Source organism: Poecilia reticulata, chromosome 16, assembly GCF_904066995.2.
Source record: "Poecilia reticulata chromosome 16, P_reticulata-male-v2, whole genome shotgun sequence".
NCBI lineage: Eukaryota > Metazoa > Chordata > Actinopteri > Cyprinodontiformes > Poeciliidae > Poecilia > Poecilia reticulata.
The window spans coordinates 18,574,724-18,592,994 of NC_088845.1; the positions used below are offsets into that span (position 1 = coordinate 18,574,724).

The 18,271-nt window shown below is 40.8% G+C and overlaps 2 protein-coding genes across 5 annotated transcripts in view; both read left to right on the plus strand.

Moving 5' to 3' along the window:
* Positions 1–838: 838 nt before the first annotated feature.
* On the plus strand, positions 839–2,529 carry LOC103478595 (E3 ubiquitin-protein ligase NHLRC1). The gene has a single exon (XM_008432537.3). The coding sequence runs from the start codon at positions 1,040–1,042 to the stop codon at positions 2,237–2,239; it is 1,200 nt and encodes a 399-aa protein (XP_008430759.2). The 5' UTR covers positions 839–1,039; the 3' UTR covers positions 2,240–2,529.
* Positions 2,530–3,981: 1,452 nt separating this feature from the next.
* The window catches only part of kif13a (kinesin family member 13A), a 42,480-nt gene continuing 28,190 nt past the window's right edge, over positions 3,982–18,271 (plus strand). For 3 of the 4 annotated variants that reach the window (XM_017309651.2, XM_008432533.3, XM_017309652.2), the window contains exons 1-2: positions 3,982–4,443; positions 4,681–4,771. In XM_017309651.2, the coding sequence (XP_017165140.1) occupies positions 4,389–4,443; positions 4,681–4,771 (146 nt within the window). In that variant the 5' untranslated portion in view covers positions 3,982–4,388. The remainder of the gene's footprint in view (positions 4,444–4,680; positions 4,772–18,271) is intronic. The other variant, XM_017309653.2, reaches the window with a different exon arrangement.

The following is an 18,271-nucleotide window of genomic DNA, read 5'->3' on the forward strand; positions in this document are numbered from 1 at the left end:
CTCCAGCAGGATGTAAGTGCTCCTCGACCTGCTGACTTCAGCGCTGCCCGTCTGGAGTCGGATTTCATTCAGGCTGCACATCATGAAAGTCGTACAGAAATAGCTTCTTAACGCTGAGCCATACCAGGATCTACAGGGCCTTGGAACATATGTCCTACACGTTGACCTTGCCCACATTTTATTTTATCCTACAACCACACATTTTAGCATATATTTTTGGTTTTAAGGCACATGAATACAAACATAAATATGCAAGTAATTTGAAATGTTCAGCATACATTTGTATCCAGTTGCCCTGAGGCTAAACTTTGTAAAAACTCCCTTTGCATAATGTCAACTTCAGTTTGTTTTGCTAAATAGCATCTGCAAGCATCAATTTTCTTTTGTGTTTTGGTCTGGACTTTGACTGAAACATTCCCAGCACATCGACATGCTTAAACAAGTCATCCTATTGTAGTTTTTTTCTTAATCCTCACAACATGATGCTGCCACAACTCTGTGTACAGGAAAGTGTGTAGTGAAGCATTTATACAACACATACCATTTAGCATGTAAAATCAATTTTGGTCTTTTCTGATCAAACCACTATTTTCCATGTCTGTTGTGTCATTAAACTTGCCAGTGCCAAACTACTTTAAACAGAACCTCTATGGATTTCCTGTTTCCACTCTGTTCTCTTAACATTCTCAGATTTCTTTAATTTCTTTATGCTTTTTGCTCACTAGTGTTCAGCGACAAACTTGTGCAAATGCTAACTGCAAATAGCAGTAGTAAATGTACAAAATTCACCTTATGAACTGTTATTTCCTAAAGAGGGCGCCAGAGAGCCTCAGCTAGATTTAAAACATCACGTGGTGACTGAGGCCTCCAAGCAGAGGACATGTAAACACAGAGCTTCTCCAGTCCATTTTGTTCCCTCCGTCTTTCTTCATCGTGTCGCCTCAGATTCTGAGATTTTCAGCTCGGTTTCGAGAACCTTATCCACCCTGCACCAGTCAGCCGAGCTGCCTCACCAGGACATCAGTGTATTTCAGTCACCATGGACCAGAGTCCTGATCTCCCACATCGCTGCTGCCTGAGTCCAGAGGCGACCCTGAGGGAAATCCAGCTCAACTTACTGGAGTGTAAAGTCTGCTTCGAGACGTTTAACTCGCAACAGAGGGAGCGCAGACCACAGAACCTTTCCTGTGGTCATGTACTCTGTCTGGAATGCATCACAGCTTTGTCCCATCCTCTCCTGAGGAAGCTGGAGTGCCCGTTCTGTCGACAGCTGTGCAGTGTTGACAGCACCTCCCATTGCCAGGTTCTTAGTGACCTGCAGGAGCTCCTTTTGTCCCAGATACCCTCGTCCTCCGCTCCCCCTCACAGGGCCAGAGGAGGATTTGTCTCGGAAACAGCTCTGCATCTTCTTGCTGCGTTTGGGGGCTGGGGCACCCTCATCAACCCCACTGGAATCGCCGTTTTGGGGTCTGCGGGGGGAGTAGTCGTGGTGCATGACGGAGAGAAGAGAGTGGTGGTGTTTAACCAACATGGGAGGAAGCTGCACAGTTTTGGAGAGAAAGGAACAGGCAATGGGGACATCTGTTACCCGGTGGATGTGGCAGTGAGCCCTACTGGTTATATCGTAGTGACAGATGCAGGGGATAAATCTGTGAAGGTTTTCACGTCCAGGGGAGTACACGTAGTGACGGTCAAAGATTGCTTCCAACTTCCTTGGGGCGTGGACACAGACTGTAGTGGGCACATCCTGGTTTCTGACCTCCAGGCTGGCAATCTGCTCAGAATTAAAGTGAACTTTAGTCATGGCACTATCCTGGAGAATCAAAAAGTCCTAGCCAACCTTCAGTGTCCCAAAGCGGTGGCTCACTGCCAGAAAACCGGAAACACAGCAGTATTGGAGCATCCAAGAGGAAGGCACCACAACACAAATTTGAAGGTGTTTACAAAATGCTTCCACCTTCTTTACCAGATGGACAGCTTCAGCCTGATCCTCCAGTCGTCCTTTAGGTTCAACATATCAGATGTGGCTTTCGGCAGTGATGGAGATGTGGTTGTGTCCGACTGCGATCAGGGGTTGATTTGTAGTTTAGGAAACCTTCAGAACCATCCAGTCCTGACTCCTCTTGTCGGGGACCGTCTCATTCGACCTGCTGGGTTGGTAATACTGAGCAACACGCTCGTCACAGTGGACGGTGGCGACCATACGGTGAAGATTTATTCTAGTAAACCTGGAGCTTGACGCAACATGGCCATTACGTAATAAGGAACCAAGACGGGGTATTGGAATAAAGTTCGTTTGAAGTATTACGTTTTCATGCTTTCTACTTTTAAATGTTTCTGCAGATTAACTTGTCTGTTTGAAGGATACTTATTATCTGCTGGGTGTATGCTATGACCAGGGTAATCAAGGAGCCCTAAAAAGTTGTGATTTGTTGTTTTCTAAAGTTTTCCCTTTCTCTGAACAGCTAAGAAGCACTTCTGTTTAAGTCAATTTTCCTGCTGTAAAGTGAACCTCCACCTCAAGCCTTCTACATGCGTTTCTTCATCTATCCATCAACTTCTGGTGCTACATTACTAACATAGGGAGGGAGTAAAACAAAATAAAAAGTGGACGAAAATGTCGGATACAAAGGTGAAAGTTTCTGTGAGAGTACGGCCCAGAGAGTACGTTACTTAATGGCAAAATAAAAGATGAAACTGGAGGTTGACTCATGGGGGAACGAGCAAAATCTTCAAGACAGGTTGATCCAACAATGACTAATAAATACTGGGACGACTACTGAAACTACCCAAGTCTGATTACTGAGTGTTACACTGCTGAAAAAACAGAGGAAAATAAGCGATCATGATGTGTAAAGCAACAATAATAACAGTGAACACGAAAGTAGAAAAAAAAAAACAACCCTGCCACAAAAGTCCAGAAAGAACAAAAGTAACAAAACTTTACATCCAAAATTGGCACACAATGTTTAAAAGTCATAGTAAAGGAACTGAGATGCTGATTGTGTAGCAATTTCATAATATCATCCCATATTTTTGTGTTAACTGAGGAGGGTCTGTGTAAGTTTTGTTAATTTGATAGTAATGGAATGGAAGTAATGGAAAAAGAAGAAAAACATGATCTGTCTTTGCATCTTTATTTAAAAAAAAATACAGCCCTGTAAAAATATAAAAACATAACTGAAAAATGAGCCTGTTTTACCTGCTTGTGGTCAAATCTGGGTGAGTAGTAATTCAAATTTGATTTGTTTTCTTTTCTTCTTCTCTATTTTTAATGCTGATAAGATCCCTATCAAAAATAAAGTGAAAAGAATTCCCCCCTTTTTTCATATTTCACTGCGACTATTGCATTTTGTGTCGGTAGGAGGCGCTGTTTCTCCAGAACAAATCAATGGTGTTACAATATATGAACGTTTTTGGATATATTTAAAAAACATAGAGAAAAGCTTTTGTCGAGTCTGGATGAAAACAAATACGCATTTAAATGTTTTTATTGCACTGTGTGCTCAATCATTCCCTCCGTATGTGACTTCATGGAGTTTCATTCTTGATATGAAGAAAATACAAATCAAAGTTTTGCTGTTTGTGAGGACAAAACCAAAAACTATTATTTATTTATCTATTAATATTCAAGTCTCTAATAATTACTTGGCTTGTTTCTTCACTGGTTTTTGTTGAGAAAACTCAATTACAACATCAACAGACATTTAAATGTGAAAGAGTATTTCATGGGAAAGAACAAAAAAAAACAAAACGCATCTGATAATAAATTATAATCTTAATAATTTCACCGAGGTTAAGTAAGTTATTAACATACTATCAGAAATGTTATTCTGGTGTGCTTTGAAAGATAATGTTGCTTCATAAACCAGTTTAACTTCATTAAAGTATGCCTTAATGTATGCCCCGCTTTTGCTCATTACGATGCTTACGTTAGTTGCGTGTCTATCACTTGTCATTATGCAGTTTGCCGTTTCTCCGCCGCTGCTTTTCTCCTCCCTGTTGAGGAGCGGCGCGGTGCGTAAATCCTTTCCCCTCCTTTGGCACAGCCTCTCCAGCCCTGCCAGAGGAGAGCAGTCGAGCTCCCGGTGGAAGATGGCGGTGTTAGGGATGCTGTCTGGGGCCGGAGCAGAGGGCTCGATCCGCACAAGGAGAGAACCCGGATGGATTTAAAGGAAGAAAAAATGAACTTGTCCGGATCTATTTTCCTCAAAATCTGGACTCCTTGGGGGCTTTTTTTGATGAACAGCGTCTGCTGAACGCGGTTTTAGTCTGGCAGAAATCCGAGGCTGCTTGTCGGGGGATTTACAGACTATACATTTATAGCTCGGCGCACAGACAGACCAGACAGGGTGGGAGTAAAAAAAAAAAAAAAAAAGTGGACGAAAATGTCGGATACAAAGGTAAAAGTTGCTGTGAGAGTACGGCCAATGAACCGCAGGGGTAAGTGTTCAAAACGACGATTTCCGCTCGCAAACTCCTCTCTCGTTCTCGCTTGATCTTAAACTTTTGCTTTCCTCACCATTCTCTTGAGTTATAACCCTGAAGTCATGCCCGAGTGTACTTTCAACACAGCGAAAGTAGATCAGATTCTCCGACTTTTCACACCCCCACATTCTCCCTTATTTATTTATTTTTTCACAAAGAAAGAAAGAAAGAAAAACTTCTCTCTTTCTGCAGAGATTGAGCTGAATACGAAATGCGTGGTGGACATGGAGGACAACCAAACAATCCTGCAGCCTCCACCCTCAAATGCGAAAGGAGAGAACAGGTAATCACAGCTGAAATGCAACACGTCGTTTTGTTTCTGCAGATGGTTATGAACGCAGCAACATGCATCTTATGACTTCTTTGGGATCATCAGAGCAGAAGTCGTGATTGTGGGTGAAATGTCAGAACAATAACACAAAAAGCGATGAGAGAGAGAGAGAGAGAGAGAGAGAGAGAGAGAGTAGTCTGCTGCAAGAAACGAGCCGACGACTATGTACGTCTCAGAAAGGCTGCAGATGTTTTCCTTCTGAATAAAACTACACAGGTTATAGGTTGTTGAGAAACTCACTCGTGTTTGTGTTGCATAGATGTCAGCAAATAAACGCAGAGGGTTTACAGGAATACGGCGCTGCTGCTGCTGCAGAGGACACGGTGTCTGTCACCCACCTGACTGCAACATGATACTTCTTATGTCATTCACTTGAACTTTCCAATACCGATCGTTGCACTGTAAAACATCTCTACAATGCGTCTGGTATAGGAAGATGTCAGAACCGTACAGTTCATCGTCCCGCTTTTATCGGTTTCCATGGCTACCTTCAAACTCTGAACTCTGCTTATCTGTAAGTGAGGAGGACACGATCAGGAAAGGGCATTGAAGGGTGAGGGGGGGGGGGGGGGGGGTCTCTGCTGTGTACGGTTTCACAGCCCATCGTCGTGTTGCAGAGGGAGAAATCGGGAATTGGGGTCAGGCAGAGGGACAGATGTGGAACAGGGCGGCATTTGGAAAGTGAAGAACTGGAAGTGAGCAAATGTAGAACATTTGACTGAGTAGAGCAGGAATCTACAACCTGCCTCTCAGTGTCTCTTCTCTTTATTAAGGGATTCTTAATAGCTGTTGGAATATGGTGAAAAACAACAGTGTTTTCAAACATACAAATAATAAAACAGACAGTTTTAGTAGATTTTATATGCTTTCCTGCAATGCATACATAGTATTTCCACAACAGAACAATACTTCAGCAGCATCGGATCATTTTTTTGTTCAGTTCTTCTTATTTATCAATATGATGCAACGTACAAGCTGTTTTTCCTTATTTTCCATATACCGGTATATGAAACTTTCCATTAAAGATGTATTTGTACTACTGCATGTTCTTCTGTTGACTGCTTTTATAGACTGTCATAGAAATTCATAAACCATCTTTCTTGGGTGGAGTGAGAAGGTTTTGTGGCTCTAATGTTATTTGACATGAGTGAGGGCCAAATGGCCAAAATGGTTGCTGACTCTTGGAACAGATGAAAACTCCATTCGAACTGGTTACCTTGAAGCAAATTATCACTGTGAATACAGCTTCCTTATTCAGATAACTTTAGAGGACAGTGATTATTGTCAGGCTTTTAGTACTTTTATCATGCAAGCCACACATCACAGTGCGGCTGCGTGATATCAGGAAAATGTGATATCCTGCTGTGTTTCGGAAGGTTTTATTGATAAAATAAGGTAAATTACAACTTTGATGTCTTTCTGCTTTGGGTTAAGTTGAAACATTAACCACAGATGGTTGACATTGTGGAAATTTCTATCATGGCAACGTGGTTTTGTTGAAAAACCGGAATCAGGCTACAGCTGCTGATTTTTCAGGGAAATTCTAAATTGCTTGGGAATAAAGTTTCCTATTAAGATGTAAAACTGGCATTAAGCATGACACTAGATAGTTAACTCAAATGTTCACTGCTCTCCAAACTGCCTTTTGTTGTATTAAAATTGGGCACAGTGACATTGTGGTAATGTTTGATTTTCAATACATTCTGCAGCCATGCATGCCAACAACAGCTGTGTATGGTAGTGACAGGATCATTCTGTGGGCATTTCTTTATACCTGTTACTGACTGTCTGTAGCACTTTGCTAAGAAACCTCTGGTCAAGTCTGGGACTGGATCAGCTCAGGAACAAATGTAGGTCTTGGGTTTGTTCCTAGGAAACGTCAGGGCTGCCAAAAAAAGGTCACTGGTGTCAGATTTATAAGTAAATTACAGTAAACTCATCTTGTTCTGAAACATCAAATTGCTGCCTGGGATCTTAAACAAGTTGTTGCAGGTGATGTTAAATATAGCACAGTTTAAAGAACAAGTTGACTTTATTTGGCACGAGAAGTCCGATTTGTTTCGACTGTTTAATCCCAAACCTCAGGGTGTTGCAATAAATCTCCAGATCCAGGACTAATTTATGGTGTCCTGCACCAAAGCGCCATTAGATTGGATCGCTTCAGTCGAGCTCCCAGCATGCTCCATGTTTCATTAAGACTCGTCTCTGCTAAAAGTGAAGAAAGGGTGAAAGTTTCACATGGCCTCTGCGCACAAAGGCTCACTGAAAGTCTGTGATCTGCGCTGCCTTCTGATCTGACATGCTCTCCCGGTGTAATGAGGAGATCAGACTGCGTTTAGGCGGGGGATGAGTGTATGCTCATATTTCATGCCTGTTAGCGGTTGTCAAAAAATGTCATATTTGTCCCACAATGAAAGCTGCGCCTCAGTCTGGGTGCTCGGCTTGCTCGCTCTCCTCTGCTTTCCGTGTCACACATGATTAGACACCTGACCTGATTACCCACAGGCGCGCAAAACGTCTGACAGAATGCTGCAGTTTAGGCCTGATTGTTTTCCTGTTTTATTGACCGTTTTAAATAGACAAACAGCTTCATAGGGTGCTCAAATGTTCCCAGAGTGACTGCAGAGAACAAGAATGCATGTGAGATGTCAAGCTCTTTTCTTATGAGCTAAGGGGAATCTTGTAAATTTGTAACACTTTCTTAGTCAGCATTAAATAATGAGCTTACTGTGCCAGTAGCTCTGGTCGTTGCACTAATCTGTATTTAAAGCAATTATCAGAAGCGAGACTGCTACGCAATGGCTGCCGTCCAAGCGATCGAGCTCAGAAATCAAGCTCAAAGCTCAGCTCCTTGCAAAATAATGTAAGCATTTTTAACCCTTTCACTGCGTTACAATCACAAACTAAGATGTACTCAATTAAAATTGTAACAAAGCATACAGTAATTATGCTATAAAACAATTTCTCAATCATTGAGTATCTCTTGGAGCACATGGTGTTGTTGGGAATGCTTCGAATCCAGCAAGATAATGGGTGTCCACCTTAACTGATGAGCAGGACCAGGAGAGCATTAATCAGACAAGCAGCCCAGAGGCCCATGGTAACTTTGAAGGCAACTTCTGGGAGAATCTGTCGATTGGAAAACAATTAGTATGGTAATGCACCTTCATCAATTGGGCATTTGTTGAAGAGTGGCAAAAAGAAAGCCATAAGAAGACCAATCAGCCATTTGCTTCAGCCATGTAGAAGACTGCAAAAAGGTGAAAGATGACCCTGTACACACCATTCACACTATGAAACATGGCACGTTTTTTACATTAGCAATCCCAGAAATGCTGCTCAAAGTTCATGAGGAGGTGGATAGAGGTAAATGCAGAGCAGTCCTGTAAGAAAACATGTTAGAGGGAGCGCAAGACTTGAGAGAGGGCCGGAGTTTCACCGTCCCAAATATGTTTATTCATTAGTATGGCCTAGTCAAAGTGCTGATCAAAATCCAATTGTGAATTTGTGAACAGATTAGAAAAAGTTTGAAAAATTTCTGATCTCAGATGATTTCCAACCAATCTTGCTGAGATAGCTTAAACAGTAGAACTTTCAGTATTGTCCTAAAATCCCCAATAAAACATGTAACAAAATGTGAAAAAAATAAATAAATCATGTTGATCATGGTTCAGGAAGTGTGAGAACTTTATGCCAGTTATGTGTTACCTGTTTCCATGTTGACAAGCGAGACACAAACATATTTTACCTTATCGTCCAGGGGAAGCTTTCATATCTGATTGATGTTCAGTATCACATCCACAGGAATGTATTTTATGAAGCTAAAATACGGTGGAAAACGCTCCGCGGTTTGTTTCAGTTTCACCCTCACTTGCCTTTAATTCCTGGTGTTTTGGATTTTGATAAAGTCATTTTGGTTCTGATCCTCAGTCCAGTTTACAGCCGTACAGCTCGAATGGTTTTCTCTGTGTTTATGTAACATTTCTGCTCAAAGATGCAATTCAGGCATGTAATTATTCAGGATTTCAATACTGCTGCTGCTCACTGTGTGTGTGTGTGGGTGTGTGCGCGCGCGTGTGTGTGTGTACGTGTGTTTTGGCTTCCTTGGTTTTGTAAAACCATGTAATTTTCCCGTTTTTTTCTGCCTGTGGAGCCCGCAGAAGAGGGGCGGGAGTGCCCTGATGTGTGGGGCTTTGCCAGCTTTTGAAGACACCTGTCCCTGCGTGTTGGAAATGTGTCAAATTCAGAGGGTATTAGCCTGCTGAATATGGCTGCAGGGGCCGGGGACCATGGGAAACTTTCTCTCTCGTGGGAATGCTCAGGCAGAGCGTCAGAAAGGAAACAGCTATAATAGATATTTTTATGAACGCACCACTTTAATCTGTGGCTGTTTGCTTAGAAAATTTTTTTTTTGATGGAAGAAGGGTAAAGAAACATTCTAAACGTTCTTTTAAACTGTTCTGCCAAGGTTTTTGCTTTGCAAAGATATTCTCGATTCTACATTTTTATTTGCATATTCTTTCAAGTTGATTGAACTGCACAGCTTTTCCTAAAATTAAGGACTTTTTTTTTATGTCCTTTGATGACTAAGCCTTATTGTATGCTCTGCAGAGCCTTTGGCCTTCCCTCGTGATCCCCGCACCCTTCTCCCCAGCTCTCCTCAGAAATGAACACTAATCTCACCGAAGGACAAGTGAAGCAGTTTGTGACTTCAGGCCAAAAGGTTATATTTCCCTGAGTCTCACCTTTCTGCTCGTTGGGCAGAATGGCATATTTGAAACAGAAGTCTGAGAGAAGTAGTTTTTCTTTCAGGTTCCAGTCATCTCTCCTTAGGTGCACAGACATAATAAATGCTGGAAGGAGCCGGGGGTGAACAGAAATACCTGAGGCGACTGTCTGTGTAGGGGGTGAGTGGTGGTGAGTAATGGCAAGAAAATGCCCTGCGACCCACAGAATGGGGCCATATTACACTTATGGTGCATGTCAGTCACCGTACAACAATTGAATTAGGGGACAGAGTGTTGGAAAAAACACCTGAATCTCCACAATTTTGACCTAAAAATCAAACGCTTGCCTTTTTATCCCCAAAAGCGAAATGAAAAGCTGCTTTAATCTGATGATTTTATGATGATCTGCGGAGGAATGTCTTTATCTGATAGTGTCTGTCCCCAAGCTTGTAATTTCCACCCTAATCTCTTCTTATCATTGGTGGTTACAAGAGCTCAATTGGGTTTATCTCCACCAGGCTGTGTTGTCTTGCTTCCTTAGGTATTGCTGTCTGGTTTGTGTGGAGAGGGGCTACAATTAGAGGCTCCTCTGTTAGGATGCTGCTTTTACTGTCCTCCCACTCTTTGAATTATCCTGAACTAACACCCCCCGTCACGCTTTCTGCATATTTCAATTCAGTGACTAGGAAGAAAAAAAAAAATTGTAGGAAAACAGTGCTCCCGTTTTACAATGCTGCACATTTGACAATGCTGCATACACTATTTGATCACTAGCTATGTGCCACAGATGTTTTTTTGGGCATGATGCAAAATTGTGCTGCATGATCACAGCAAATGTCACTCTATGCGTACGCCGCACGTCTGCGTCTTCATTGTAGACGTGAACTCAAGCACCACAGCATTGACTTAACAATAAGATCACTTAATTGCACTTTACACTGTCCAGTCTCTTCACTTTCCTCAGGATGCTGGATGCTTGAAAATGAAACTAATGGGACGATTGGTTAATTTGTCAAATAAACATCTGACCACTGATCATCATTGACCACTGATTCAATGATGTGAGAGTTTCCATCAACGATGAAACTCTCACATCATTGAAATTTAATTTTCAGGCAGTCAGTTGACCTTTAACAAAAAAAAAAACAAGAGAACATGAGAATCACATCACAGCAGAATTAAAATACCCAGAACAGAACATTGTGAATTTCACATCCATTGATCCCAACACATGCGCTAATCAGCACTGACACATACTTCAAAGACGTGACAGAGTGCTCTCCCTTTGTACTCAAGCATCATATTTCTTTTAGTTTTGTGTCTGATTACAACTAGAACGGCCCTAGGTCAAAACCCAGTATTTGGAGTTTCCCCAGCAACCCAGAGATCTATATTTGATTTGACTTGTGTGTGTGTGTGTGTGTGTGTGTGTGTGTGTGTGTGTGTGTGTGTGTGTGTGTGTGTGTGTGTGTGTGTGCGTGTGTGTGTGTGTGTGTGTGTGTGTGTGTGTGTGTGTGTGCGTGTGTGTGTGTGTGTGTGTGTGTGTGTGTGTGAAAAAGTCTAAACTATTTACAAGCACTAGCGAAGGTTGTTCATTAAACTTGTTTTGTCCAACAAGTATTTGTAAACATGTTCCCTCAGTGTTGGATCACATAATATGAAGGAAAATATATCGTTATTGACCCATTGTGAACTAGAACGGGTAGATATCACCTAATCTTAACTGCAGCTGAGAGGAACTGATGTGTAAGGACGAGGCCACCTGTGAGAGCTCGTGGGGGGAAGATGCCTGTTTTTACATTACAATGTTCAAGAATTTTCAACACCGGAAACAGCGGCTAGATTTTTCAGTATTGCTTTTTTTTGCGAGAGATGGATCAGTGCTCCCGCTAAATATGGAGACGAGGCGACATTTCTCCAGAAAAGTCAATTCCTGTAGAGGTTCTACTAGAGACTGTATAAATAGCTTTAGTGTCTGTTCATTTGTAGCTGCTGCCAGCACAGATGTTAGCGTTAAACTCTTAGAGGTCAGTAACTTTTGATGAAGTGTCATCATGTCTTCTAACCCCCATACTAAATGACAATGCTGCCTTGTCCAGTGACTGCCCTCAGGAATGTTCTTTTTGTCTTTCCATACTGCTCACTTCGTGCCAAGAATCAACCTTTCCACTCAGCGGGATCTTGTTCTCAGAGTCATTTGGCTCTAAAGTATTCCACATCGGCTCACATTTGCTCCATAAACCTGTGGGGTTTTTTTTTTTGTTGTTGTTAAGGGGAAAGTGCCATAAGCAAAAGCCCTGAAGCGGTTGCATTCACTTTGCACCGTTCACTAGTTTATTTAGAGGGCGGGATATTGTTTATGTCTTGATCCGGAATTGAGAAAAGATGGCGCCCTCCCTCTTTGTTGAGCCTGCGCCTCATTAATGTCAGATGTGGCCTCTTATACGGAGGGGCAGCAGCGTATGTAAAAATCCACATTCAGACATCGCTTCCATAATGGTTTCCTTGCATGATTTTTTTAGTGATGAGGCCTTTTTGAAGTTTGCAACTTAGCATTTAGTTTTCATTTTAGCTTAGTCACATTAAGGGGAACAAATGCCAATGACATTTTAAAACTTTGATTTAAGGCTGTCTCAAGTATTTGCTTAGTTTCTTTAATATGCGTAGGCTCATTACTTGTGTTGGGCTTTGCCCTCAGTGAGCAATGCTCACTCTGGATTTTGTTGTTCTCAGCAGCAGCATGCCAGGTCTATTCAGATGAGTGGCATTCAGCCGACAGAAAACGTCACAGGAGGTGCGTCCTGGCAGTAAAAGTGTCACTTCCCTTTCCCTGGAAGGACTCATACCTCAGAGAAACCTTTCGATGAACTTCACGTCTCCTCGGCTGATGCGCTGCCTTTGAGACTCACCAGATTTAAGACGTTCGTGGCGCACACGTGGTCCGTTTTATGCTCTGCGTTCGAATGCTCACTGAATTGGACCTCGGCCTGCTGACCCAAACTTGTCACTGCGGTGTCAGAAAATGCCGGAGCAGATTAAATTAGAGCCTTCCTCCATCATATGCCGCATTGTGAACATTTGTTATGGAAACTTGGAGGCCCCGCACTGATGTTGGCATGATTATCATGTGTGCTGCTCGTGGCAGTGCTTTTTCATTTAGCCTGTTTTTTTCAAAATACACAGTTTGGCTTTCATATTGGAACTTTGACTCATGAGGCTGGTAAGCTGTGTGTCTCCTCCATGTTTACTGCCGTTGCTTAGAGACAGCAGAGAGAAGATACAAGAGGCTCCCGGGGGTTTGTTGATGACCCAAAGAGTGATATCCCTCCAGCCACTTCAAATATTTGCATGAGAAACTAATTTTAGCTTTTAGAAGAGTCTAAGCTCTCCTTTGCTTCAGAAATCTTGAATTAGTTTTGACAGAGCCAAAAATGTTGTTTTGAATGCTGTACTTTTAATTTTACTGGCATACTGTATTTTTAATTTGTTACATCTGTTCTACATTTCAGGGGAAAATAATGTAACTTTTATGCCAGTAAATATTCTCTAATCTGATGCTTAGTTTTGGTTAATATGCAGATCTTAAATTTCTGACATGCAAAATATTAATAAAGATGATTTTGATGCTTTGCTACATGTTTAGACCTCCTGAAGCTCTCTAGCTTCTCTACAAAATTAAGGAGCTATAATCATCGGTGTAATTAATGCATCATCACAGTTAGCAAATCCTCAGCAGGTTCAATCAATGTCACTTCCCCTTTCTTCAACAAAATCTGAACTAACTCTTTTAGCATTTATTAGAAATGCACCGAAAAGTCTTGTAAACTGGAATTTGCCCATTTTCATCTTGACTGGTGTGACCAGCCAGCTAGATATCAACTAATCCAAGTAAGTAATCGCACCACACTGGAGTGCTAATGGGTTGTGCTAACAATAACACTTAGTGGTGGAAGCTGTTATGGATGGAAGAAAAATCCAAGTTATTAATTTCTAATTTCATTTTTGTGCATCCGACAACCAACTTCATGAGCTTCAATTCGTTTTCTGGATTTGACAAAACTAGATATTCAGAACATAAGCTTTGATGCCTAAAGGGGGATAATTCTTATTCCTATGTTTTCTGTTTCAAAACGTCTATCTATGTCAAAGTACATTTATTTTACTTAACATGCTAGATTCATTACTTCAGTTGGCCATTTAGAAAACTGGAAATCTGTTGTCCCGAAACAACCTGGTCATATGAAAGTGTGATTGCTTTAAAGTAGCTTTGCTTCATATAAGCATGATGTTGATGCAACTTTGTCCCAGTTTCCCATGAAACATTTATAAGCCAAGTTTCACTTAACATTTGTGAATTTATTAAATATTAGACAGATTTTTTTTTAATCAAGAACAATATATGATGAATAAATTTTATAGATTTTGTTTTGTTAAAGACTCCTAGATATTTAACATTTACACTAGGTGTGTTATGTAATAAAGCTTAAGGGTTCGTTTCAGCAGAGGAAGCCTCCCAAGTGAGAGGCGTGTAAGGAAGAGGTTCCAGAAATTGTTTGTGTGGCGGGATCGAGCTCCCTCTGCCTGTTTTTGTCATCAGTCTGCTAACTTCCTTCAGCGTCGTGTTGAAAGCATTTCCAAACATTCTTCATGGACATGTCTGACTGCGAACGCTTGTCCTGTTTGCTTTAAAATCACCGTGCCAGATAAATAAAATAGCTTTGCTTTAGTTTGTGACTTTACTTGGAACCAGACTAAATGGTCAATGGACAGATTCTGTCCCCCTCAACTGTAACACTGCCTGCTGTGTGTGCAGCAGGATGACCTCTATTGGAAACTCAAGTGTCCTGTCCTTAAAACACTGAAAGCTTATTTTAAATGTTAGCTCACAGCCGCCCAGTGCACAGTGCTGTAACTCTGCTGTTAAACTCTTGAGAGGTTTCCGCTGCACTGCTGTTTGAAAAGTCATTGTCTCAAAGCTTGTTGGCTGCTTATGCTGGGAATAAGCCATAGTTGGGGGTCAAGGGAGGTTATAAGGGTGGAGGGGTGGAAGTAGCTGCAAGAATAGATCAAGAGGAGGGGCACAAATATGTGACGGGGAGTGGCGGTGAAATATCTCATACTGTAGATGTGTGCATTTGCACAGGAGAAGATAATGCTGCGTTTTCTAATAGGAGGATGAGAACTGCTCTTTAGGCAGAAGTAAAAATCTTCCTAAAATATAGAACATTAGATAAACATCACTTTTTCTTTGTTTGTTGAAGTACATTTTAAAATTGATAATAATTGCTGTTTTTAATTGTCCTTTAAATCAAATGAGTTGCTAAAAAAATGCAAACTGTTTGTCTAAAACATCTGTGAGCTCAGCCTTGCATTGTAATTTTTTGTTTTGCGTGGATAGATGGCTCAGTAGTCGGATGATACAGTAGATTAATCTGATTTGTTGCCTGCTGGGCTTGAACTGTGCAGTTTTCAGTGGCATAATAACCCAGTGGCCTTAATCCAACTCTGTAGCCACTAGGGCAGTGTGCGGGGGGTTCCTCTGCTGCAGCTCCACTCTTCATACAAATGCTCAAATGAAATAAAAAAATAAAAAATATTTATTTTTTCAGGGTGCATTTTACTATTTAAATCTTCCTATTTAAGCAACAAATCTTAATTAATAGAACTACTATTATCAATATAATGATAATGTTGTCCTTATTAATTAAAAACAAAAATTACACTCAAATAAATCTAAATAATCCTTAATCTAATGAATTAGCCAGGATTAATGAAAAAAAGAAAAATCTATTAATTACATAAAACTAATACATGCATGTACTACGTTTATAGATACATAGGTTTCTAAGGAAAATGGATTAAAATATAAAATTATCAATCAATCAAAAAAGGTGCATCACATGAATATTGATTCAGTTAAAATGATTCTTAAACTCATTTTAAAACACTAAAAGTTAATGTAAAAGCTGCCTTGGCATAAAACACAGCAAAATTAAAAAGATATTCAGTTTGCTTTTAACAACCAGAGAACTCAGAGACCTGCTGTCTTCGTGGATGTTTTTCAAGTTAGACGAAAAAAGACAAAAATAAAAAATATGAAAGACAATTTTTCACCCAATTTTTCACCCAATGAACTGTCTCAGCATCAGGTAATTTATCTGGAGCGCTCTCTGTAGACCACACAGACCTCAGCCAACCTCTGATAAAGCTGAGGCAGCAGCTGAGTGCGTCTGCCTCCAGGCAGGTACGAATCTGATGCTATCTGGCACTTCTGGGCCAAACATGTACATTAATACAGTCAAAACTGTGTCTTTAATAAGCTCTCGGCATCTAATGTGACATGCATGCTGGAATAATAATAGAGATCAGTGGTTTACAGTCGACTCACTGACTCATAACTAGATAAACGAAGGAAACAGTGAAAATATAGTTAGAATATGCGGTGAAACACTTGTTTTTATAGTAACACAAAGTCAGAATCTTCACCTGAAAGTGCTATTTTAGATATGAGTATAATTACCTGAAAATCCCAATTTTAGAGAAGAAACATGGGGGACAGACTGTGCTAAAGCTTGGGCGGATTCTGAGGAGCACTCGGCTTTTTGAGGGGATTAGAGAGCTTATTTCCACAGCAGAGTGGGAGAACTGGAGCCTAATGTGCTTTACCTTAATGAGACGGGGAAGGGAGGTTTTGGTGTTTTCATAAGGAGAGGCAGTTTAGATGAACTCTTGAGTTTTAGAAGAAGTCTTTTGTTGGAATAAAAGTGAGAATGTCTCAGGAAGCTATATTCTAACATCTTAAATAAATCTTGTTCCTCCCATTGTCATGCGGAGCATTCCAGGCATACCAGAGCCGCAGACATTAACTGTACATACAACAGATTAAACAATGAGCAGGAGGCGACAGACTGCAGCAGCAACACTGTGGCGGCTCGTTTTCTGCTGCAGATGCTGAGCGGTTTATTCATAAAGCTGCACACGTGGGTGTTTTAGTCCCGTTTTTCATTTTATGTGCGGTTTCTATAAATTTCCCTCTCTCCTAGTATTTCTTTGTTGGGCAGCATTTTTGTTCTTGTGAATTACTGAGCCAGTTTATTTTTGCCTGATAGACTTATGCTTTGACACCTCGTTCAATTCCTGACCGTGGGAAATGAGACTGTAGTTTCAAGGACTTGAGCTGTCTGCAGCTTATCTGTATTACAGGCTGATGTTCTTCCTGGACATCCTGTCATGTCTACAGTATGAATTGACATGTTAGACCTCATCACTGTCTTTGTCATCAGTGGTCAGTACAGGAAAAACAGATTTAAGCAATAAAATGTGCTGCCCACAAGGTTAAAACTAAGCAAAAAAATAAATTACTTTTTTAAGTGCCAAAATAAATGTAAAAAGCCCATTTCCTGCTGCATCCCAATCCCCATCAGTTTAAAGTATTGCTCCTTCATTTAAGTCATGTTTTGCTCAAGTATGTGTCGCCTAACTGTTTATACAACTTCTTACAACTTTTCATAGGCAAGGTCATTATTATTTTTTATCTCTGCTAAGGTCAGTAGCAATGATATTAATGACTAGAGACAATGTGATGCATCATATCACACATTATTTTTACATTATTTTTACTTGTTGTTCAGGATATCCCAATCAGGATGTTTTGGAGTCCCTGAAAACACGCCAAGTCATATAAGATTAGACGTTATCTTTTGCTGTTGAAACAGTAAAACTTTGGTGACAAAATGGTAATATTTAAAAGAGGATTGTCATTTTGCTGTCTAGTTCGTGCCACATGAAGGTAAAACTAGAATCAAAATGATGACATGGTGAGTTTTTAACAATGAAAAAAAAAACAAAACAAGGAGCTTAAAAACTGAGCCAGGAGTGGAAATGGCAAAGGAACCAGGTGAGCTAATCAGTGGTGACGAGGAACAGCTGCAGCAGAGAGAAAGCAGGAAATAAGGGAAGAAACTAATTAACATAAAGAGAGTTGAACTGAAGACAGAGAAGTAAAACCTAACACAGACCTTAAGAGAATAAATCCAAATACACAAAGAACTGGAAGATAAAACTAAGAAACCCAAACAGCCCAGGATTGTGACAGGGATTTACTACTCCTGCTCAAATACTTCTACATCAATCTGATGACTTTAATCGGCCGCCCACCACAGCATGTCTTTGAAGGAGTGAGTTGCGCACGTCACCGCTGATGCTGGATCAGCCCCAGCTCAACTCAAACGCAATAACTAAAAAACTTTCCTTGTGTCATTGTCACAGGAAAGTCTTGCAATGTTTCTGAAATGAATAAAAAAAATAACATTTTACTTCAGAGATAAAGAAACTTTGATTCTGCCCCATAAATGATACAGACTCCTTGCATGTGGATGGAGACTATAAGTCAAAGATCTTGAGGTGCTTAAATTAATTACTGTGTTAAAAGAGAGACAAAATGCAAAGGTCTCGGATTAGATTTGGATTATGAACCCTTACCCCCCCACTAGCTCCCATTCCTCCCCTCTCCCCTCGCAATCATCCTGTCCTTCATTATAAAGAGCTCAAGCACAGCTCCAGGCTCACATGTATCATATAAAGGAGATAATCATTTTTGCTTTGTGGAGAACACTTTGCATGGCAACAGCAGGTCTGAATAGAGAACAGTTCTTGTTTGGATGGGTGTGGGTATCCTCTGATGCAGCTCTCTAGTCGGTGACTCAGCTCAGATTTGTGTGAGACT